This window comes from Dipodomys ordii, unplaced genomic scaffold, assembly GCF_000151885.1.
Source record: "Dipodomys ordii isolate 6190 unplaced genomic scaffold, Dord_2.0 Scaffold113, whole genome shotgun sequence".
Lineage (NCBI taxonomy): Eukaryota > Metazoa > Chordata > Mammalia > Rodentia > Heteromyidae > Dipodomys > Dipodomys ordii.
The window spans coordinates 5,288,960-5,310,364 of NW_012267329.1; the positions used below are offsets into that span (position 1 = coordinate 5,288,960).

The 21,405-nt window shown below is 49.6% G+C and overlaps 2 protein-coding genes across 6 annotated transcripts in view; one reads left to right on the plus strand and one right to left on the minus strand.

Moving 5' to 3' along the window:
- Positions 1–91: 91 nt before the first annotated feature.
- On the plus strand, positions 92–9,109 carry LOC105995062 (NADH-cytochrome b5 reductase 2). Its single transcript, XM_013028726.1, has 9 exons — positions 92–202; positions 1,219–1,362; positions 1,536–1,608; positions 4,551–4,657; positions 4,914–5,043; positions 5,877–5,960; positions 6,581–6,666; positions 7,802–7,901; positions 8,687–9,109. The coding sequence occupies exons 1-9, from the start codon at positions 182–184 to the stop codon at positions 8,857–8,859; spliced, it is 918 nt and encodes a 305-aa protein (XP_012884180.1). The 5' UTR covers positions 92–181; the 3' UTR covers positions 8,860–9,109.
- Positions 9,110–11,567: 2,458 nt separating this feature from the next.
- Ppfibp2 (PTPRF interacting protein, binding protein 2 (liprin beta 2)) overlaps positions 11,568–21,405 on the minus strand; it is a 135,605-nt gene continuing 125,767 nt past the window's right edge. For 3 of the 5 annotated variants that reach the window (XM_013028785.1, XM_013028788.1, XM_013028789.1), the window contains 7 exons: positions 20,822–20,972; positions 20,446–20,557; positions 20,120–20,208; positions 19,725–19,847; positions 18,075–18,200; positions 17,188–17,376; positions 15,029–15,763 (listed from right to left, as the gene is read on the minus strand). In XM_013028785.1, the coding sequence (XP_012884239.1) occupies positions 15,569–15,763; positions 17,188–17,376; positions 18,075–18,200; positions 19,725–19,847; positions 20,120–20,208; positions 20,446–20,557; positions 20,822–20,972 (985 nt within the window). In that variant the 3' untranslated portion in view covers positions 15,029–15,568. Of the gene's footprint in view, positions 11,918–13,142; positions 13,209–15,028; positions 15,764–16,079; positions 16,122–17,187; positions 17,377–18,074; positions 18,201–19,724; positions 19,848–20,119; positions 20,209–20,445; positions 20,558–20,821; positions 20,973–21,405 lie in introns of those variants that run through there. The other 2 variants (XM_013028790.1, XM_013028786.1) reach the window with 2 other exon arrangements.

Below are 21,405 nucleotides of genomic sequence, written 5' to 3' on the forward strand. Positions count from 1 at the left end.
CGCCCCACCCCGCGCGCGGCCCCGGGGGCAGGAAACGACCGGAGCGAGTCACGCGAGACAGAACTTCGGGAGTGCGAGCTCGAGGCCGGCCCGCTGCCCGCCGGTGTCAGCTGCCGGCCTCGGCCCGCTGCCGTCCGCCCGGCGGAGGTGCCTGTGAGGGCGGGGATCCCCGCTTGAAGACATGTTTGGCATCTCACTCAGGGTGGGTTTCGTGGGAGCGGCGCCGGCGCGGGGGATCCCCGGGGCGGGGAGCGGGGAGCGCAAACGTCCGCCGGCGACCCCGCCCCCCCCAGAGCCGGAAGGGGGCGGGGCGTTGGCCGGCGTTGGCCAAGGGCGGGGCCTCGAGGGGAGGGGCGTGGTCTGGGTTGTGAGGGGCGTGGCCTGATGGTGAAGACCTGGGTGGGTGGGACTGGCGGGACGGGGCGTTCCTAGGCGGTGGGGAGCAGGCGTGGACCTCCTGGACGGGGAGAAGAGGGCCGTGGACCTTTCCTGAATCAACTCGGGCCGGCCAGCCTGCCGCCCGCCGAGGGGTCGGGAGCCCCGCCGGCCTGGCCAGGTGCAGTGGTGGAATTGAGGGCGGTGGCAGGGAGGATGGTCCAGCCTCTGGCAGGTGAGTGCCCAGGCAGCCTGGACCTGGAACTGCTCCACCCCTACACCGCCCTGGCTGGACGGGAAGTTGGGAGTGAGGGGACTGGAGAGGTGAGCCCTGTCCCCCTCACCCCCTCTTCTGCTCTCAGCCACTGTCCCCTGGGGAAGCTACCCCAGCCATCTCCCTCTCTAGTTGTGATCTGGAGCCAGGGCATGGTGTGTGGGGGGGGGGGGGAGGAGGAGGGCGGGAATCTTCATTACAGATTACTGGTTAGTAGTGATATCATCGCTCCTCCCCCTGGGGGGGTGGACCCCGGGACTTTCAGCATCTGCACCCTTGGCAGTTGCCAGGAAGAAGGCAGATGGGTAGTCGGTGGGCATCTAGGAAACTTCAGCACTCTGGATGGACCTTAGCAGACTGCCCTGGTAGTGGGGGGGGCACCCCCTTACCTTCTGGTCCACAAAGGCTTGGGCTTCCCGTGTGAATACCTTTCCCTCTGCCAGTTGCTTTGAATCCCTGGCTGACTTTTCTCCTAGCATTGGCAGGGGGAGGAGGTGCTGGGCCTGAGAGGTCCCTGCCCTGTCCAGGGCAGACAGGAGCTGAGGGGCTGTGCTCACATTGTCTACTAGGACCCGACCCTGCTGTTGGCCGTCACTGTCATCGGGGTCACAGCGCTTCTTTTGGCACTAAAGAACAAGAACTGCAGGAGGAAAGGTCCTGTCACCTTACAGGACTGTGATACCAAGTACTCACTACCCTTGATTGAGAAGGAGGTAGTGGCTCAGCCCAACCCCTCTCCTTGTTAGGTGGAAGGGACTAAAGAAGTGGGATGCTGGCGGGGAAGGTGGGGTGGGGAGACAGTGGTGGCTCCCTTCCGAGGCCTCTCAGCTGTCCAGCAAGCCTCCTAGGAAGCTAATGAAGGCTGCCTCTGCTTTTGTTTTGCTAGCAAATCAGTCACAACACCCGGAGGTTCCGCTTTGGCCTGCCATCGCCCTACCATATCTTAGGGCTTCCTGTTGGTGAGTAGGCTTTCATGTCCTCTCCAGGGTTGGGACTTTGGGGGCTAGATACTACTCCTATCAGAAACACAGGTTTTTCAGGCTCCTGGGATGTAGGGGTTGCTTTGATTACTCTTCCTGAACCATCTGGAAAATAGGGAGATGGCCTTGGGAAAAGAGCATCGAATAGGAGCCGAGTCAACATTTCAAGGTCTCATCTCATTAAGGCTCCTTGCTAGGCAAACGTTGGTGAGTTCCTCAACCTTTCAGATCTTGAGTCGATGAAGTGAAAATCCTCAGGCCTGTCTACTTCCTTTAGTTGGGTCATTGTGAGGATAAATGTTGGATAGATGTACAGATTCACAGTCTGCTCAAGTGTGCCCATTGCAGGGATAGGAAGAAGGAGTGTTTCTCTACAATGAAGAGAAAAGCCCAGAAGGTAACTTGAGGTAGGAAGGAGACAAGTACCATATGGGCCTCAGACCCATGCAAGGAGGAGCCCCATTGTGGACATACTCTAGTCACCCTAGAGTTCCAGGTTAATCCATTTCCAGTCAGTAACACCTCTAGGCAGATGAGTGAGCTTCTGGGGTGGAAAGCCTAGGGAACCAGAGCCACTTTGCTTTTTTTTTTCCTACCTCCTAATGGCCCACTTGTCTTATACACACGGATGAAACTTTGTTCTAAACTGTCAGGAGCCCCGCTGGGCTCCTGAGCCTCCTTGCTGCTATGCAGTTCCATCCTTATGCAGGGGAGCATTGTGTCCTGCTGCTTTCTAGCTCTCTGCCTGGCCTGTCACCGGTCCTGTGGGCAGGAAGTGCACAAGAACAGAATAAAGGAATTTCCTAGAAACTCCCTTGACCATCTGTTTTCAGCCTGTTGGATTCGGCACAGTTAGTGGATGAATGTGACTTCTGAGAGTCTGATATGGAGATTCCGAGCTTGCTGATTCTCCCTAGCTCAACACGCTTTTGAGATATGAGGCTGGAGGACTTTGGACAGATTTTTTTTCTTTTTTTTTGTGGGGTGGGGATGCTGCCAGACCAGGCTCAGGTTGGCTGTGTCTCAAGGAGCCCTTTCAGATTCCCAGTTCAGGCGATCTCTCAGCAGAAAGCTGATGCTTCAGGCCTGTATTCCTGAGTGCCTCCTGTGTCCAGCCAGACCATGGCCACTGAGATAGTATGTGTGACCCTCAGGCCTCTCCAAATCTAAGAGCCAGCCCTTCAGGCTGGGTACTGGTGGCTTATACCTGCAATCCTACCCTACTCAGGACACAAAGATCTGGAGAATCCCAGATTTTGCATGGAAGCATGGTTCAAGTGGTAGAGCATCAGTGGAACAAATGAACTGAGAAATTACAAGGCCCTGAGTTCAAACAAGCTGAGCAAGTACAAGGTCAAGAGTTCAAAACCCTAGTACTAGAAAAAAAAATCCTTCATGTACCTCACCAGCTTCTTTTTCCCCCTGCACTCTGTTTCTCCTAAACATTTCCAGTTCAATTTCCATAGACTATGACTTAATGTGCTTGGCATACTAAGTTGCTACTCCCTCAAAACCTGGTGTAGAGGTTTCTCTTGACTTTGTCTCTTAGCCTCTCCCCTTTGGCAGAGGCAGGGATTGAACTCAGGGTATCAGGCAGGCACTGTCCCATTTGATTTCTATCTCTAGCCCCTGTTGAGGTTGGTTATCCCTCTTGAGGTTGTTTATTTTTGAGGTAGAGTCTCAGCATATGCCCAGGCCAGACTGTGCTTCCTCGTGTTGCTGGTGACAACAGGCCTGTACCACCCTGCCTAGCCATTGTTTAAGATAGAATCCCATGAACTTTTAGGCTTAGGCTGGCTTTGTATCTTGATTGCCCATCTCTTCCTTCTAATTTAGAAGTTACAATTATAGTCTTGAGCCATCACACATGGCTTCTTAACAGCAAGTAGGAATCCCTTCCCTCCTCACTATCTACCTTAGTTTCTGAAGTTTCCATCATGGAGCCAACAGGAGTCATGAGTGGCCCGGTTCCTTATTCGATAGATCTGTGCTTCTCTGGCCCAGCAGGTCTATTAAATTACACTCCAGAGGGGCATAAGACATGGTTCTGTCATTGACCACTAGTTGGGTGTTCTGGTGTATGTCTGTTATCCCAGAAGGTATGGGAGGTAGAGGATGGAGGATCAAGAGGTTGAGGCCGGCTAGAACAAAGTTAGTGTGACTCTATCTGAAAACCAAAAAAGGCTGGGCTATGGCTTAAGTGGTAGAGCTCTTGCCACTCTGAGTTCAGTCTCTAGTACTCAAAAATTAAAAATTAAAAAACCTATCTCATTGCTGGCTTTCAGCAGAGCCATGGGTTAGGAAGAGACAATGTGATTGCTTTATTTGGACCAGGGGTGTTCAGGTCTTGAATCCTTGAAATATTTGTGAGCTCAAGCCTTCATTATATTAACACCCAGGATACAGGTAGGGATGCTATGGTTTGTTCATAGACCTCAATGATGCATCCAGTCTAGGAAGAAATGGTGAAAGCCTTCCTTGTTTTTAATACTCTCAATCTTCAATGAGCTTTTCTTACTGTATAATTACTTGGTATGATCACAACTTGGCAAGCATATCGTTTTTTTTTTTTATAAATCCTCCTCCTTTTATGATGCTAGGGATTGAACCCAAAACCTTGCACCTGCTAAGCAAGTGCTTTGCCACTTGAGCTCTGCCCCAGCTCCACTACCCATTTTGTAGGTGAAGAGACATGCCCAGAGAGCTAAGGTGCCCTTCAAGGATAGTCTGCAGATGATCGGGGACAGGGCTAACATCCACATCTAGATTTGGGTTTCCTCTCTTCCTCTGCCCCCGTGTGACATTCTACCATGCTGTATTCACAGTCAGTCTTTTAAATTTCAATCCTTTTGTGAATTCCTACAGGGCTCTAAGTAGGCTGGTCATTCTCAGAATTAACAGTTGATACCTTTTTTTTGTAGGTAACTATGTCCATCTCTTGGCCAAAATCGGTGATGATATGGTGGTCAGGGCTTACACTCCTGTCTCCAGCGATGATGACCAGGGCTTTGTGGACTTAATTATAAAGGTAAAGTCTCCTATGCCCCGTGGCCTGGTGCTCCCTAGTTTGTTGAGTGTGATGGAGTAGACAACAGTGCTTTTTCTATGGTGGGACCCAGGCCCTGGATTAACTGGGCAAAGCTCCAGTTAATCTTGCCTGCAGCAAGTATGAGTGCAGACAATTTTCTCTTCATGGCTTCCCACTGCAAATTCATTTTCTAGTTGTATGTGTTGCTTAGTCTGTCAGTCTGGGAGTGTGAACACCATACTGCCCTGTGTTTCAGGTCTACTTCAAAAACGCACACCCACAGCATCCTGAAGGGGGGAAGATGACTCAGTACTTGGAGAACATGAAAATTGGGGACACCATCCTTTTTCGGGGGCCAACTGGGTCCTTGTTCTACCGTGGGCCAGGTACTTGGGGTTTCACACTGGGCCACTAGCTGAAGAAAGAAGATTCCTGCAGTGGTTTCATTGTTCTAGAACATTCCTAATCCCCAAGTCACAAGTTTGTCTTCTAACCCTTCATACATTCATTCACACAAAGTCATTTCTAACCACTTCTATCATTCATTCAAACCCACTCCACAAGATCATAAGCTGAATTCAGTGTGTCCTCATCACTAACTCCAGCACAGACCCAATAAAATGATGCCTGCTAGCCAGGTGGCTCATGCCTGTAATCCTAGCTACTCACGCAGGAGGCTGAGATCTGAGGATCATGATTCCAAGCTAGCCCAGGCAGGAAAGTCCATGAGACTGTTACTTCTAATTAATCATCAAGAAGCCAGAAATGGAGTCGTGACTCAAGCTAGCCTTGAGCATAAAAGCTTAGGAGCAATGGCCAGGCATTGAATTCAAGCACTGGGACTGGCACACCCACACAAAAAGGTTCCTGCTGATATGGATGGAGGATGGTGGAGGGCTTCTACACCATTTCATTCACTAAGGGTCCCTCATTTACTCATTGGTCACTGCTGTGGCAAGAGTACTCAGACAGGCTCCATATTAACTTGAGCATGCCTCTCTCTCTCCTCAGAAGAGAAGGCCCAGTCATTCTCTGAGGAAGCTTAGGCTGTGTTTCTACATGGTGCCCTAGAGTTCCAGGGCTGGCCACAGAAGCCACTGGGACTGACAGTTTAGCCTCGGGTGAACCCACATCCTAGGAGTCCCATGGAAAGTTAGCAGTGGTTGGCAGATTTCCAGACTCGAGCTGAAGAAGTTACAAGTGTCCTTAATGTGTCTAGGGAGCATTGGCATCAGACCATATCCATCGTGCAAGCCTGAAAAGAAAACGTTCCGTCACCTGGGGATGATTGCTGGGGGCTCAGGTAAGGGGTTTCTGGGGGCTTATCCTAGAAGGTGAGCTCTAAGACCCTTCTGACTTTGACGTTACTTAATCCCAGAAAGAAAGGAAAGATCCCTCTCCAGTTACGGGGATGAATGGTAATGCGACCTGAAGGCCAGGGACAGATACTGAGCCTGCCCCCACTTCCCTCCTCCCTGCCACCCCCCCCTCCCCGGGACCTGCTTCCCTCACCAAGTACAGTGGCTACCTGGGGGCTATGGGGAGCTTTTCTAGTATGGGGCCAGGATGGGCAGGCTCCCCTGTGGTGTCCCCCCAAGTCTGACCACAAACTTGTAGGGAGAGATAGAGTGCCCAGCACTTGTGAAATCATCCCGTCTACTTGCTAGGAATGCTGTTTCACCAAGGAGGACACTGGAGAGCTCAGAATATTCTTTCCATATGAAAAGGAAAAAAGAGCTTTTGACTTACTATAGCATGGAAAGGAACCTGAAAATGGAGGACTATTTTCTACTTTTGAGGTTTAGGGACAGAAGGGAATAGAAACTTAAAAACAGGGCCAAAGAAAACTGCTGAGCCACCACCGGCTAGAGGCTCTAGCACAAGAGGCAGGAGAAAGCTGGCCTGCCCCTAACTGTGTTCCAGGCATTACACCCATGCTGCAGCTCATTCGCCACATCACCAAGAACCCCCATGACAAGACCAAGATATCCCTCCTCTTTGCCAACCAGGTTAGTTCTTCCAAGCCAGCCCAGGCCCAGAGGGGGCAGGATGGACGGTTTGCTGAGCTGGGCTCTGCTTACATTCCTCCCTCACTGACCCAGCTTGGGAACCTGCAGCTGTGAAAGAGCTTAATGAGCTCCACCTGCCCCTTGGCAGCTGACAAAGCTGAGGGCAGGCCTGTTTCCCTAAGTGCCTGAAATCGGTTTTCCTAGCCAGACCCAAGCGGCATGTTGACCTTGCTTCCTTAAGCTATATTTTGTTTTTTGTTTTTTTTTTTTGGTTTTCTTGCTGAGTACAAAACTCAAGGATGATTCCATGAAAATTTGGGGAGATACAGAATACAAACATTTTTTACTTACCTTTTTGTCTTCTTTTCTATACATGCTGCATAGTTTTCAAACATGTACATGTAAGAATATAGTTTTCACTAAGCCTGACTGTGCAGCCATTTTCTTCTCACTAATTCTATGTTTTCCTCCACAGTCAGTGTCAGATCCTACTATATTTTACTACCCCATCTACTACACCATCTTTTCAGATTTCAGTTATGAATGATAAAGTATAGAATGGCAAACTGGTGTCTAGGGTTGATTGCTTTTAGATTATTTTCTGAAGCAACCCTAGAAGCAACACTTCCTAAGATAACAGTCATAAAGAGTTGGATCACCCAGGTCTTCTGGACTTTCTTGGCGTCTGTGACAAGTGACCCTAGCTCTTTTTTTTTTTTTTCCCAGCCTAGCTCTTTTTTTTTTTTCCCCCAGCAGAGGCAACAGACTGTCTCTTTTTCCTGTTTAGGTCACAGGCACAGCCCTGCCGTCTAGCCTTCAGTCCTTCCTTCCTTGCAGAAGGTTCTTCCTTACACTGAATTTAGTTGGGCCTCCTGGCCTGATGTTTGATATGAATGCAAGAAGTAGAGCAAGGACTGATGTGAGCCACCCAGACCGTGTGGCCCTCGTCCTACCATAGATAGAGGAGTCGTGCACTCCTCCCATTAGAAAGGAGGTTTGGCCTACAGGAGAAGCAGCAGAATCTTTGTTTCTCTGGAGTCCTTAAGCTAGGGTGGTAGCTGGGGTAGGAGGGGTGCAGTCTGGGGGACACCGAGGTCGCCCTGGAGTGGCCTTTGCAACGTTGCTTCTTTTCTAGACAGAGGATGATATCTTGATGAGAAAGGAGCTTGATGAAATTGCCAGGACTCATCTAGACCAGTTCAGCGTGTGGTATACCCTGGACAGGCCTCCTGTTGGTATGGTCCCTCTTGCTCTTGCTCAGTGTGGGTCAGGGCCAACCCTTGACTCACACTCCACCCCACCCCCACCACCAAGAACCAGTGGCTGTTTTATTTTTGTTTCTTTTTCTTTCTCTTGAGGCTTGTGCTTGAGGGGTAGACCTAGGGCTCTGGGTCCCTATAACAAATGCAAGAATTTACATGGGAGAAGATTGAAATAACCGGTAGGCAGGTGTCCCATGTCCCTATCTGCATGAAATGTCTGGCTGCCCTTCAACCTGAACCCCTATGCTCCTGTCTTCCTATACCCTTGTCATCTGCACAGTGGTGCTCGCATGCTAAGCCCTCACCAGCAGCTGTGGCTTCCCTCAACACCCAGCAAACACCAGGCACACAGCACCTTACACAGAGCCCATCTCCCTCACTGTGCAGAGCGGTTTGTCTCAGCATATGACTTATTGTCCAGCAGAGGGCGCTGCCCAACAAGCAAACACTACCACACCCTGTCTCTCCCTCCCCCTTTCCCCACACCTGCACACCAGTGCACACTAGCCCAATGAGCTCCCTTCACCTGTTTTCCAGCTCAATCAGGCAGGGATTTCTCAGTCCCAACTGTGAATCTGGAAGCTGGGGTAAATACTGCAGAGGACCCACATAACGCTCTTCTAGGGCTTTCTGCAGAGAGCAGCAGTGCAGAGACTTTTCATACTCTGTAGTCTCATCCCCAATCTTGTCCCTGGCCCCAAGGGCTTGGAATATAATGTGGAACCCCCTCAGCTCTTTCCTGCTCTGCTTCATTTCAGACTGGAAGTACAGCTCAGGCTACATTACCGCCGACATGATCAAGGAGCACCTCCCTCCCCCTGCAAAGTACACTTTTATCCTGGTGTGTGGCCCCCCACCGATGGTCCAATCAGCTGTTCACCCCAACCTGGAGCACCTGGGTTATACCAAGGACATGATCTTCACCTACTAACACCTTCCACGTTGATAGCAAGTGTGCTGGGCTCCTATTTCTAAATGAGTTGGCTTCATCATATTAAACAGGGATGTTTTGTAAAGTGTCTCCTCATGCACCCTGAGACACACCCACCAGTACTCCTCTCTGGGCTGTGAGCCTAGGAAGAAGGGCTTAAGGGGCTGGAGACTTAGTGATTCCTAAGGCTCCTAGCTTAGAAGCAAAAAGAGCTCCACTGTAGTATGTTCCTCCGCCTTAACTAAATAAACTAAGTTCTCAGTAACTAGTCCATGAAACATGGCTCTGTGGGGGACCTGCTGGGTAGGCTGGAGGCCCTGCCTTCTTCCCTGCTTGAGAGTTTGCTTCTTTGTGTCCATGGGGGGTGGGGTGGGGGAGTGTGGTCATATCTGGAAATGGGGCCAATGTTAGAATTCTCCAGGATCCACGAAGGGTCACACCAACTCCTTCGAACGTCTCTTGAACCTCTCTGTCTAGAGCACTGGCTTTAATGGTCAGATCTACAAGCAACTCAGGCACCCTCCATGTACAATCTTTCTTCCCATTTCCTTTGAAACACAGCAGTAAATCCACAGGGTAGGTGGGCTCTGGGAAATCCTCCCAGCAGATGGAAGCCTAGAGCACATTTTCTAAGCATCCTCAGTACTAGCTGTGTCCTGGCACTGGCTCAGGGTAGGGCTGGTTACATGCAGAACTTCTGACATTGCACTCAGGTTCCAGAAGCTCTGCTTTAAATCCTGTCCATCAGGGACCACCGTCACCACCTTCTGACCAGGCCAGCATGGCACACTGCTGTCCTGCTACCCGAGTGGGAAGCACATCATCTAGAACTCACCAAACACTCCTAACAAGCCAGAATTCCTGTGGGGAATTTTGTTTTCTGAGTTACAAATGAGCAAATGGACTCAGAGAACAAGTATTCTCAGGTCATTCAGCCAGTAGGGAGCTGGGCTGGCTTTAAACCTGGATCTGTTTAATCCCAAGTTGTTTCACCTCGTACCCCCACCCGCTTTAACCAAAACCTGATATAATAGCAGCAGTGTTAAAAGTTGGTACTACTGGATCCTTACTCAGCATGTACAAGGAGGAGGGGGAGGGGAAGAAAGGGGCAGAGGAGAAGGGAAGAGAGGAATGTGGGTCTAGGGAGCAATCTATGAGTTGCCCACCGGTGGTCAAACCCAGGGATGGTTTCAAGGCCTTCATTTCTTCACCTGTTTGGCACATCCTCAGCAAATCCCTTACCCAGGGAAAGACAGCTGAGCACTTTGTGATAAGATACTACCCTCAGACTTGGGTCATAAGCACAGATCTGACCGTGTTGGTATGCTTGTCACCCGCTTTACACCTTCCCCTGCCTTCCCTCTCATCTTCACCCTTACCACACTGTCTCCAGGATGTATGCCAGGGTCCTGACTTGCAGGGTCTCTCTTTCTTGGACTCCTACTGACCTCATCAAAATTTTCAATCCCTGGGCTTCCCATATTGACTTCATTCTCAGCCTAGTGGTTCTCCACTGGGAACATTATTGCCAAGATCTAGTGACATTTTGGTGGTCACAACTAGAGGAGAGGTGCTACTGATGTGAGGAGGGCAGCAACAAAGGATGTTGGTGAGCAGGAGGCTGATCAAGAAGGAAAGCACTTGGAGGCCCAGGAGAGGGGCTTACTGATAATTGTACAGTATACCACCCACACTAGATCTTCAGCAGGGCAGATAAATAGTAGGACAAGAGTTACTTCATTGCAGGTTGTGAAGCACAATTTAGGGCAGAGACCACAGTGATGTGGGACAGAAATGACCTGCAACTGGAATGGAATTGAGGGGCTGCTTCCTGAGACACCTGAGGTGTCTATGCTGGGCTTGAGATACAGGATTTGGACCCATGAAAGGGAATGGGAGATAAATGGAGTTCACAAGGAAAGGATGTCTGGATCAAGGCCTGAAGGAAATAGACTTAAGGATGCAAAAAGGCCCAGGATGCTGAACACTGAGAATTTGGTGACTGAACAGTTTTGAGCAGAGTACCCACAAGGATGACAAGATTAGAAGAGTTGCTTTGGAAACATCTCCCTGGGAGTAGGGTGGAAAATATCTGGACGGGACCAGCTGGTAAGATGAAGGGCCAAATAGACCAGCTGCAAGAATCAGGGGGAGACAGATGAGGCTGGAACTAGAGCAACCAGGGAGTTGCAGGGAAGAAGGGTGGCTGGAGCACGGGTAGGTCAGCGGTGCCTGGCTGTGAGACGGGAGACACTCAAGAAGAAACAGGTTTGTCTGGGCGAATGGTGACTTTCTAAAGGAGAGAATGAGTTTGTGGTGCCAAGGGCACTGTGTAATCGGACATTGCACTTGAGGATGTTAAGGAAAGGAGTCAGAGATGTATCTGCTGCATGTCAAGTAGGGTGTCTTAGCTATCCCCTACTCAAATGCTGATCCAGGTGGATGGAGGACAGTTCGGACAGCAGGGAGAGGCCCCAGTATCCTTGCTTGGCTCTCAATCTAAATGCTCTCATTGGCCAGATTCCCTTGGATGGAAACACATGCTTCTGTGAAGCAGCTCTCAGAGCTCCTGGGTATAATCTTGTCCAACCTAGACTGCTCATCAGAACTCCCCATACCCAGCAGTGGTTTTATGAACTAACAGTTCTTTCCCTTTGCCTCCCCTGTCAGTTTCTAGGGACAGCATGGGCCATTCACTACTCTGCATGGATACCTCATTCCCCTATACACAACAGTGATCCATAGTCTATGTATAAAAGTATAAAAGGTAGAAAGGCTGTAGTAAGAGCAAGTCTGGTTCAAAACACTGTGGTGTGTCTAGGTCCACCTCCAAGACACCTGTCCCATGGCTCTGCTTTGCTCTTGTTCGCACCCAGATGCCCTGCTAGCCCCATCTGGGCTCTGTCGATGGCTGGGTGCCAGCTCCTCATTGAGGAAGACTCAGGGCCCCACACGTGACCCTCCGGGCTCTCAGCTTTGAAGAATGTCATCTCCAGTCATCAGAGTTGGGGGAAGCCAGGCGAGAGTCATTCAGCAGCTGGTCCTGGCTCAGCAGAGTCTGAAAGGACACAGCCAAAGGGGGCAGTTTAACAAGAGTTGTGGCTGAAGGCTGCCCTGCGGTCAAGATATGGGAAGCAGAGGAGAGTAACGTACGGCTGTGTCTGACACCAGTACCTTATGAGTATTCCAGAGACACTGGGCATTGGTTCGGAATACAGTAAAGGGAAAGGTAATGGCTGAGGGTGTAGCTCAGTGGTAGAGAAGTTGCCCAGGATGTGCACGGCTCTGGGCTAGACCCCCAGCATGACAAGAAAGAAAAAAAAGACCTAAAAATACCCTGCTCATCTTAGAGATAAACTTGCTCTTTCAAGTCCACCAGAGGCCTGCTAGAAATCACAGGGCAAGGTTGTATAGCCGTTGCAGTATATGGGCCGAGAAAAGCAAAACAAACGAAAGTAACAGTTTCATTAAAGTGAATCCTAGGAGCTACTCCTGCCCTTAGCCTTCTAAATATGTCTCAAGTGGAGATCATCAAGCAAAGCACAATCCCAGGGGGCTCAGCACTGACATTACGGCTACCAGGCTCAGGGGCGGATCATGTGGGGACAGAGGGGCCCTGGGACGAATGGAGCTTCAAAGACAAATCCATTCTGTGGCTGGCCTCCTGCCTTTCTAGTGTGCCGATGAGCCTCACAAGTGGGATATTTATTTTCCCTGCTTCATAGGCAACAAACCAAGGATCACTTAAGGTCTCAAAACTAGCAACAAGTGAAACTGGGATAGGAATTGGGCCTGTCTCCCTCCAAAGCTGCTCCTCTTCCCCCAAGGCCACGCTGCCTCTTCCCGTGATCTAGTTTGTTCTCCTGGGCATGGCAAGATCCTCTAGCTTCCTGTCATAGCAAGGGTGTTAGAGGAGTGGTGAGAACACGTGTGTCACATGTGTCACCTAGTGAGAGTTGATGCAGAGGTAAGGTAAGGGCTGGGCTTTGGGATGCATAAACAGGTAACCCAGAGCTACTGAGAATTCTCACCAGCTCCGAGGAAGAGGACTCAAGACAGCATGCCTTAGTTGGATCCAACTCCAGGCCTATGAGCATTCCAGAGGTCCAGCCAATGGAAGAGACTCTTGGGCTGCTGTCTGCCTCAGGGCTGGCTCAGTTTCTAACTCCTGGTTAAGCATCCTCCTTTATGCCCCGCCCCTCTCTGGCCTGAATACCACCATGCCAAGTTCAATGGGCTTCCCCAACACTTGCCCTACTGCGAGGAGAGGAGCAGGGTCCTACCGTAAGGCGGTGAATGTCTTGGGAGAGGAGCCCTATCTGCGCCACGGTGCCTTCCGAAGGTGCCATCTGTAAAATGGGCAGCAGCCTGGTCAGCACACCTGTTTACAGCATGCGACTTGCAGGGACAGTATGCAAACCCCGTTCCACATGGGCATAGCTACTTTAGGCCATGCTTCCCTGGCAGAAGTGACATGGAGTAGCCCAGCCTCTGAGGAGTGACAGGTGGGGGAGCTCATGCTGCTTCTGCTCCTGAGGAAAGGTGTCCAGCCTCCTGCAGAGCATGCACACTCTCTCCCAAGCATCCATTGGTATCAGCACTCAGGGTTCAGAGACGCAGGGCACAGGCAGGGCCTGGCAGAAGCGGGCCTCTGCACAAGTTCAGTTTCCAAGCCATTTCCAGGGACAGACAGCAGTGGAGATGAAGGTCTCCAGGATGCTGAGTGGAATTACCATTTCCAGGCACCAACAGGAACCTAGGCACCACAGTCCCAGTGCAGGAGAGCATCTTCAGGAAGCTGTTGCCTTTCTGCTCAAGAGCCTCCCTTCCCTGCCCTCCTCCTCAGGTTCTGCTGGCCTGCTCCTTCTTCCCTCAGGGTAATGAGGCATTGTGGACTTGGAAGGTGGGAAAACCGAGGTCCACAAAGCTGCACAGAAAATTAGTGGCAAAACCATCCCATGCAGCGTGTGAAAACAGGCGCATGCAGACTCGCTGAGTAGAACATGATAAGAAACAAGGAGCAAAGCCTGGTTTGATCCACTCTGCAACAGCGGTGGCCAGGTGTTCACACCTGTCATTCACTGGCACCAGGACCACAGGACAGTGTTACCAGATGAAAAGCTTGTGTGCACAGTCTCATCAGCTGGACTTCAGGGGAGGCGATGGCTTTGGAGAACAAGCCATGTCTGAGGTTGCCCATCATATAAGAAATAAATCTTACTATCGCCTCCGTTTGGGGTGGACTCAGTGCATAATAATGGGGTTGTCGCCCTCCCTTGTGGTCAGCTGGTTATGATGCTGCTCTTACTCCTCTCCAGATGAGGCCCGAGGGACCTGGTGGAGCCAGACACCAGCCTGCGGCAAACTGGAATCTCATGGGCAGGAGCTCAGATTGGCATAGTGTGTGTTTCCCTCAGTCTCTAGCCAGACAGAGCCCATCTGGAGGTCCCATTATCAGCTAGTCAGCCTCTAAATCAAGAGGCTAGATCTGTTTAGGCTCTGCCAGCACGCATAGACGATCCCTAACAACAGTAATGAGAAGCAGGCAAGACACATGGAAAAATACTCTTGCCAGCCAGGCTGCCCAACTCCTGCCTCCCCCTCTTCTCTTGGAGCTTGTGCTGCCCAAAGGGAAACCAATTTGGGGATGTGCCTGGCTGATAGATGGGAACTACATCCAGACTATACATGAGAGCCCAGCTGCTTCTTTGCTTCACAGAGGAAGGTAGGGCCTGAGGTAATGAGGCCACAGACCTCCTTGGAATGATACAAACAGAAATAAAGGGTGGGGGGGTCCCTCCTTCCCCCTTGAGGTGTACTGAGTGCACACCTGACTAATGAATTCACTCCTTGCAAAACACTCTCAAACTGGGCTGGGAAGGTGGCTCAGTGGTAGAGCACTTGCCTTGCATGCATGAGGCCCTGGGTTCGATTCCTCAGCACCACATAAGCAGGGGAACAAAAAGCCGGAAGTGGCGCTGTGGCTCAAGTGGCAGAGCACTAGCCTTGAGCTGAAGAACTGAGGGACAGCGCTCAGAGGTCCAGAGTTCAGGCCCCACGACCGGACCCCCCCCCCCAAAAAAAAGCTTTTAAACTGTGCAATTAATAGCACTCTATGTGCAGGCATGGCCAACTCTCATCCCCAACAAGTAACAGATATACTGAGCTGTTTGCTTTCTACATAAATATTGTTTTTTATTATCAGAAAGAAGGAAGGACCACCTCTGTAATATGGTATAACCCAATTGCACTGTCACCATGGCAGAAATCCCTGTTGCTCGTCCCTTTGATCTCAGCCAAGACTCTGTGGCCCACAGGCCTAAGGCACTTGAACTTTCCCTCAGCTAGAACCCAGGGGAGGCTACTAAGAGCAGTGCCTCCTGAGATCGTCCTGCGTCTGTGTTCTTGTTTCCAGGAGAGCTGAAGATGATATTAAGAACAGCTGAAAATGTAAAAATCTTTCCTCCTGCGTCTGCCTTTGGCAAAAGTCCCCCAAACCTGGCCCCTCTGAAGAGGTGTCACTGCGTATCCTGGCCACCTCAGGGTGTGAAGAGAGGCTGGCCCGGGAGAGTAGGGGGTACACAATTTCTGGAATGTTCTCTGCGAGTCATGCACGTGGCGGGAGGAGATGAAGTGCGGTTATATGGTGACACACGCAGTGTTATACTGTGAGCTCTCAGGTGCACAGAGAAGGCAGGTGACAAGGGGCTCAGCTGTTCTGTCCCACCTGGTCCAGCCCATCCAGTTCAGGGGTGTCCGGGGGGCTGAGGCTCCTGTAGCCACTGTAGAGCCTGTGACTGTCACTGACAGCATCACTAGGCTCCATTGGGCAGATGTAGTCTGTGGACTCATCAAACTTCTTTTTTCTCATGTTTCCAAAGTGTGAAAATCCAAGTTTCCTAGGCTAAAACACAGCAAACACAAAATTATGAGAAGAATCTCACCAAGCCAATATTGAAGAGCAAGCCTGTTCACATGAAGAGGCGAGATCTAAAATACACCAGAACGTAATGGACTATAAAGGACTGTAGACATTCACACACAGTGTGAATTCCCTTAGGGGAAGAACACAAAGGTACCTCTGATAATATAATATTTATTGAAATGAGCTCCAGGAAATGGAAGCAAGATTTTGCTCTTTGTGTTGTTTTGTCTGTTTATCTGTCTGGGAGATACGCAGGGAGGAGAAATGGAGGGACAAAGGGTAAACAAATGCAGCAGTGGTACTCACTAGACACTATGTTGAAAATGAATTATATGACCTGTGGGTGGGGATGGGAGGGAAAAACTGGGAGAGAGTGAAGGAAGGGGAGACACTGTCAAAAAACCAATGTACCCATTAACTGACTTATGTAACTGTGACACCTCTGTACATCACTTTCATAATACTGATTAAAAAAAGAGCAGGACTAAGAGGAGGAAAAATAAGGAAAACTGCAGGAAACTCCCATAGATCATGCTCAAGAAAATCCAAGGGATTCTTGAACAAGAAGAGCTGCTTCTCTGAGATTATGTAGAACTCACGCTTGCTGACCCGTGAATGACTTAGGTATTTCCCAAGAGGAGCTGGGGGAGTTGGTGGACTACTCCAGTCAGCACTCAGCCCAGTCCCGAGGGAGGGCATGCTATGTTACACAAGATACCACATAGGTATCTTCTGAGCAGCATGTACCCAGTACCCTGCAGGGCTGGGCACTGAGCAGCCCTGGCCTGGTGCTCTTTCCTCCTTGTCTGAGCTGGGCTCAGCACTGTTTCTGCTGTCCTTCCTGCTCCCTGGGGAAGGAGGTCTGAGCAGGAGTTGAAGCTAGACACAAACATACTTGCTGGGGACAGTCCAATCTGTGGTCCAGGACACAGTATAAGAATGGCATAGCTCAGGCTGACCTTTGGAGGGTTTGGGAAGCCCGGATATTTGGACAACCTCATAACAAAACAAGCAGAACCAGCCAAGAGTAGAAGGACTCCCTTTCTGATGTGATAGCTTTTGCCCATGATCCATGGAACTGCATCACATAGATGGGCCCAAATGAAGAATGCCAGACATATAACTCATCTACTTTGCAAGATGGGTGAAGGCAGCTTTTAGGTAGAGGATAAGTTCTCTCTTCTCCCACAGGGAAGAGATTTTTTTTCTGCATGTGGCTTCTGTGTACAGAAACCTGCTCTACTTCCTTCCTGAGGCCAAACCAAATAACAACCAAGAGACCACAGTACCAACCTCCCAGAGCAAAAGCTGGTTTGGCTCCAACTATGTGCCAGCCATTGTGTACATCACAACCACCAGAAGGCAGGCCCCCACAGCCAATCAGAAAGGGTCTGGCAACTCACCCGGACTTTGGCTGTAGTAGTCAGTGGTGTGTAAGAGGGTGAGGTCATTTTATCTCGCTTTTCCTGTTCAGCCTCGGGACCAATCAAGGCGTTGAATTTGGTGGTTAGGTGGCGCCTGAGCAGTGTCTTCTGAGGTGGAATATTGAGAAGCATAGCCAGAGTGTCTCCAGTGAAGCGTGGTTCCAGGATCTAAGAAGAAACCACAGACAAACCTAGCAAGCAGCAAGCACAGATGGCCCCATGAAGGGCGTCAGTGAGAAACTGCTTCCCAGGCCAGAGCAGGGCTGAAGCTCATCCACTTGCTGTGGCCCAGTCCCTTCTCTCTGTCAGTACAAGATTCAACTCAGAGGAGACACTAACTAGCATGTTTGCTGACTGATTGCTGCATTTTCACAGACTGGCAGAAAACAAGGACTTCCTTGATAAGGCTGACTGCCAGTCTCCTCTGGATGACACCCAAGCCATCACCTCCACATTTCCCTTCTGGCTTTGTCACTTGACAGAGCTGAGTGGCGATAAGGATCATATCATAGAATCAGGAAGCTTCATTGGATGCCTTCCTCTTCACTCCCTGGCCGTTGGATTCCTCTGGGAACAGATGGAGCCGCCTTGTTCGGGGTGCGTCCTGTCTCCTGTAACTCACTGACCTGGAGTCCTCTGGGACTGAGGCTGAGGAAGGCTTTCCAGAAGCCATCTTGTTTCCATCATATACAAATCCCCCACCATCAATTACCAAGATACTTTCTTTGAGACTTTGAGTTAGGCAAGGAGTTCAGATTAAAGTTATTGTATCTAGCTCTTCACTACTGTGTATTGTGGTCCTAGAGGAAGTTAGTCTTGAAATACCCAGTATCAAGGCAGGTGGGCCAACCCAGAGAGCCACTCACAATGAGACCTCCATGGACACCACTCCCTCGAAGGTTGGGTGCATACTCTGCCAGGTCCACTGATCGCAACCACTCCATCACCCTGTGGTTGGACCACTGCACCACTTCTGAAGGAGAAAGGTTACTCTGTGACAGAAGGAAGAAGAATGAAGACTTTAGGCTTAGCCTGCCCCAAAGTGGTCATGAGTTATCCACGGTGAGTAATCCTGCCCCAGATGCCTCCCTCAACCCTAGTGACCCTAGCCAGCCAGAACACCTGCCAAGAGCCTGCCAAGTTCCAAGAAATAGAGCGCTCACTGAATCTTATAGCACCTCCTAAACTGAGGTATTTGAGCCCACTCTCTGGTTACATCCTAATTTTCTAGTTGCTTTTGGGACGAACAAATGAAGGCATATTGTTTTGCCTTCAGTGATGCAGCAGAATTTTAAATGATCAGTAATAACCGGAACGTTTTGCAGACAGAAGATCTCTCTAATATGACCAGACATTTTAGGGGAGCAAACGTTAAAAACACATGTGCCTAAGTGCTTTTTTTTGGGTCCAGTCGTGGGGCCTGAACTCTGGACCTGGGCACTGTCCCTCAGCTCTTCAGCTCAAAGCTAGAGCTCTACCACTTGAGCCACAGCACCACTTCTGGCTTTTTTCCCCCTGCTTATGTGGTGCTGAGGAATCAAACCCAGGACCTCATGCATGCAAGGCAAACACTCTACCACTGAGCCACCTTCCCAGCCTAGTGCCTAAGTGCTTTTACATGGTATCATCACCTTCAAAATGTTTAACCTGTGCCTGACATACAAAAGGCACACAAAAAATATTTGTTGACCAGCAAGAAAATGGAAGCTGGAAGACAGAGTAGGAGTTTTTAATCCCAGGAGGCAGATTTAGACATGACGTAATTGGCTGGAACAGTGGAAGTAGGATGGAGCTGACAGCTGGTCACTCAGGACTCACCAAGAACTCAAGGTTTAGAGATCATCACTGGGTGTTTCCCAGCATCTGGATTGCTGTGTTTACTTATACTTTTTATTCTCTAGCAAGATCTGCTCATAGATACTCTGTATGTGGGCCTGGATGTTGAGTAATAACTGGCTATGCCAACATGTCTGATGCCTTATGGGCTCCATCTCTCCTCTCTTGGATCTTCTCTCCTCTGCCTACTTTGATATACATATTTCTATCTTGTCTCTCTCTCCCTTTCTCTCTGTTTTATGCCATCTCCCCATCTTCATTAGTCATTACAATGACTTTGAAAGACTTGTTGTCACTGCCCTCTAGCCCACAGCATTTATCCTCCTAAGGGAGAATGGGAGATGCAGGTTAGCAACTACCAGAAGACACAAAATTCAGGCAACAAGGGTATTCTGGGTACCAGAATCCCAAGTACCATCACCTGAGATGCAACCATTCTTGTGTGTGTGTGTGTGTGTGTGTGTGTGTGTGTATGTGTCTATGTGTATATCTGTGTGTGTATGTGTGTGTGTGTGTATGTGTCTATGTGTATATCTGTGTGTGTGTATGTGTGTGTGTGTGTGTGTATGTGTCTATGTGTATATCTGTGTGTGTGTATGTGTGTGTGTGTGTGTGTGTGTGCTACATCTAATATTTCAGGTGTTCTGGCTCATGGCTACCGGCTACTCTCCTGCCCTCACCTCATCAGCAGGCCGCCGATGCAGGCAGTGGGGGTTGAACTTATTGACATGAAGCACATGAATGGCACATTTGATGCTGAGATGATGTAATTGGCTGGTGACCTTTAAGAAGAGTAGATCATTCTGGAAGAGACACATTTTGGTTAATTAATCAGAGTTAAGATCCTACATGTCCTTCCCAGACCACTTCCACATTTCTGGAAGGTGCACACAGACACAGTAACAGCTTCTCTTAGCACCAGAGTTTGTACTCTGCTACTTGGGACTTTTAATGCAACACAAGGCCACAAGAATATGAGCTAGGAGGTAGAATTAAGTTGGAAACAGCCCCACCGGCATATCTGAGCTGAGTGCTCAACAGGAACCACCAAAATCTTCAGAAGGAAATTCCTCACCACAGTTAGGTATTGCAGCATTCGTCCATCAACCCTGGATTCATGAAACTGGTCTTTGTATTGGGGCAAGCCAATATCATCAAGCCACCCTACAAATACATAAAAACAGATGTGTTATGAAACAGAAGAACATGGATGCCAAGATAAGTAGCAAGCAAGAAGAAATGATCATTTTGAGGCTCAAGTTTCATTCTCCCAAAGGTTCAGTAATCCATCTGCCTTTCACAAGTAGACAGCTGTTGTTGAGGCTTATATCAACAGGGAAATCTTCTCTACCCTTAGGAATGGCTAGAAACACACTTAATTCCTATCATGGCTGTACTTACGTGTCACCCAAATGTGGTCCAGCAGTGCAGACTTCTCCTCCTGCTTGGTGTTGATGGCTTTTACTGCTAAAACAAGCTTCTTCCTGTGGAGCGGGTGCTTAATTCCTAGCTCCTAAAATTATAAGACAGGGACCAGATGTGAAATTCTGGCAGGCAATTTGGTCCTCAGAGGATATTGTGTCAGGGTGAGGACGCAATGAGAGGGTAGCAGACTGGTGTCTTGGGATGTCACCTCGCAAATGAAGCTGGGATCTGTATTCCCTGTGTGTGTGGTAGACAGGGCATGGGGGAGGAGTGTCATCTCCCCCCCATACTAGTCTCCATGCATTGGTCTGGAGAGAAATAGGATCTTCTCTGCCCCAGGCTCAGTCCTTACCTTTTCCATGTCCTGAGGTGTAGCTGTCAGCAGTGTGTGGCCAGACGTCACCCACTGCCTGGCAAAGATCACGTACTGAGCCAGACCAAAATCCTCCAGCCATGCACAAACACGCTCGGTGCTCCACTGGGCAAAGGGGGCATTGGCATCACTGAGAAGCAGGAAGACAGCATGCTCTGGTTATCAGGGAACCTGAGGCTCTACATGCAATGAAACCTCACAAAAGAGGATCTATCTTAAACAGTGTGAGTAGGTTCATTCCCTACAATCCATTCATGTGAGGTAGGCACTAGAGTCTCCTTGATAACACAGTCAGAGTTCCTAGTCAAGCTACTTTGAACAAGGCCCAGGCTACAGATCCTTAGGAAGCCATTTTTGTACCATGTCATGTACCATGTATACGTCATGATCACAGAATATGGCCCCATTAGGATAAACACCCACAGTTAAATCATTTTGTCACAAGATTAACACAGTTTTTTTTTTTTAGGAAATGGCTTGGAAAACTATAACAACAGATGGTGGAGGGGATGTGGACAGAAAGGAACCTTACTTCATTGTTGGTGGGAATGTAACCTTGTTCA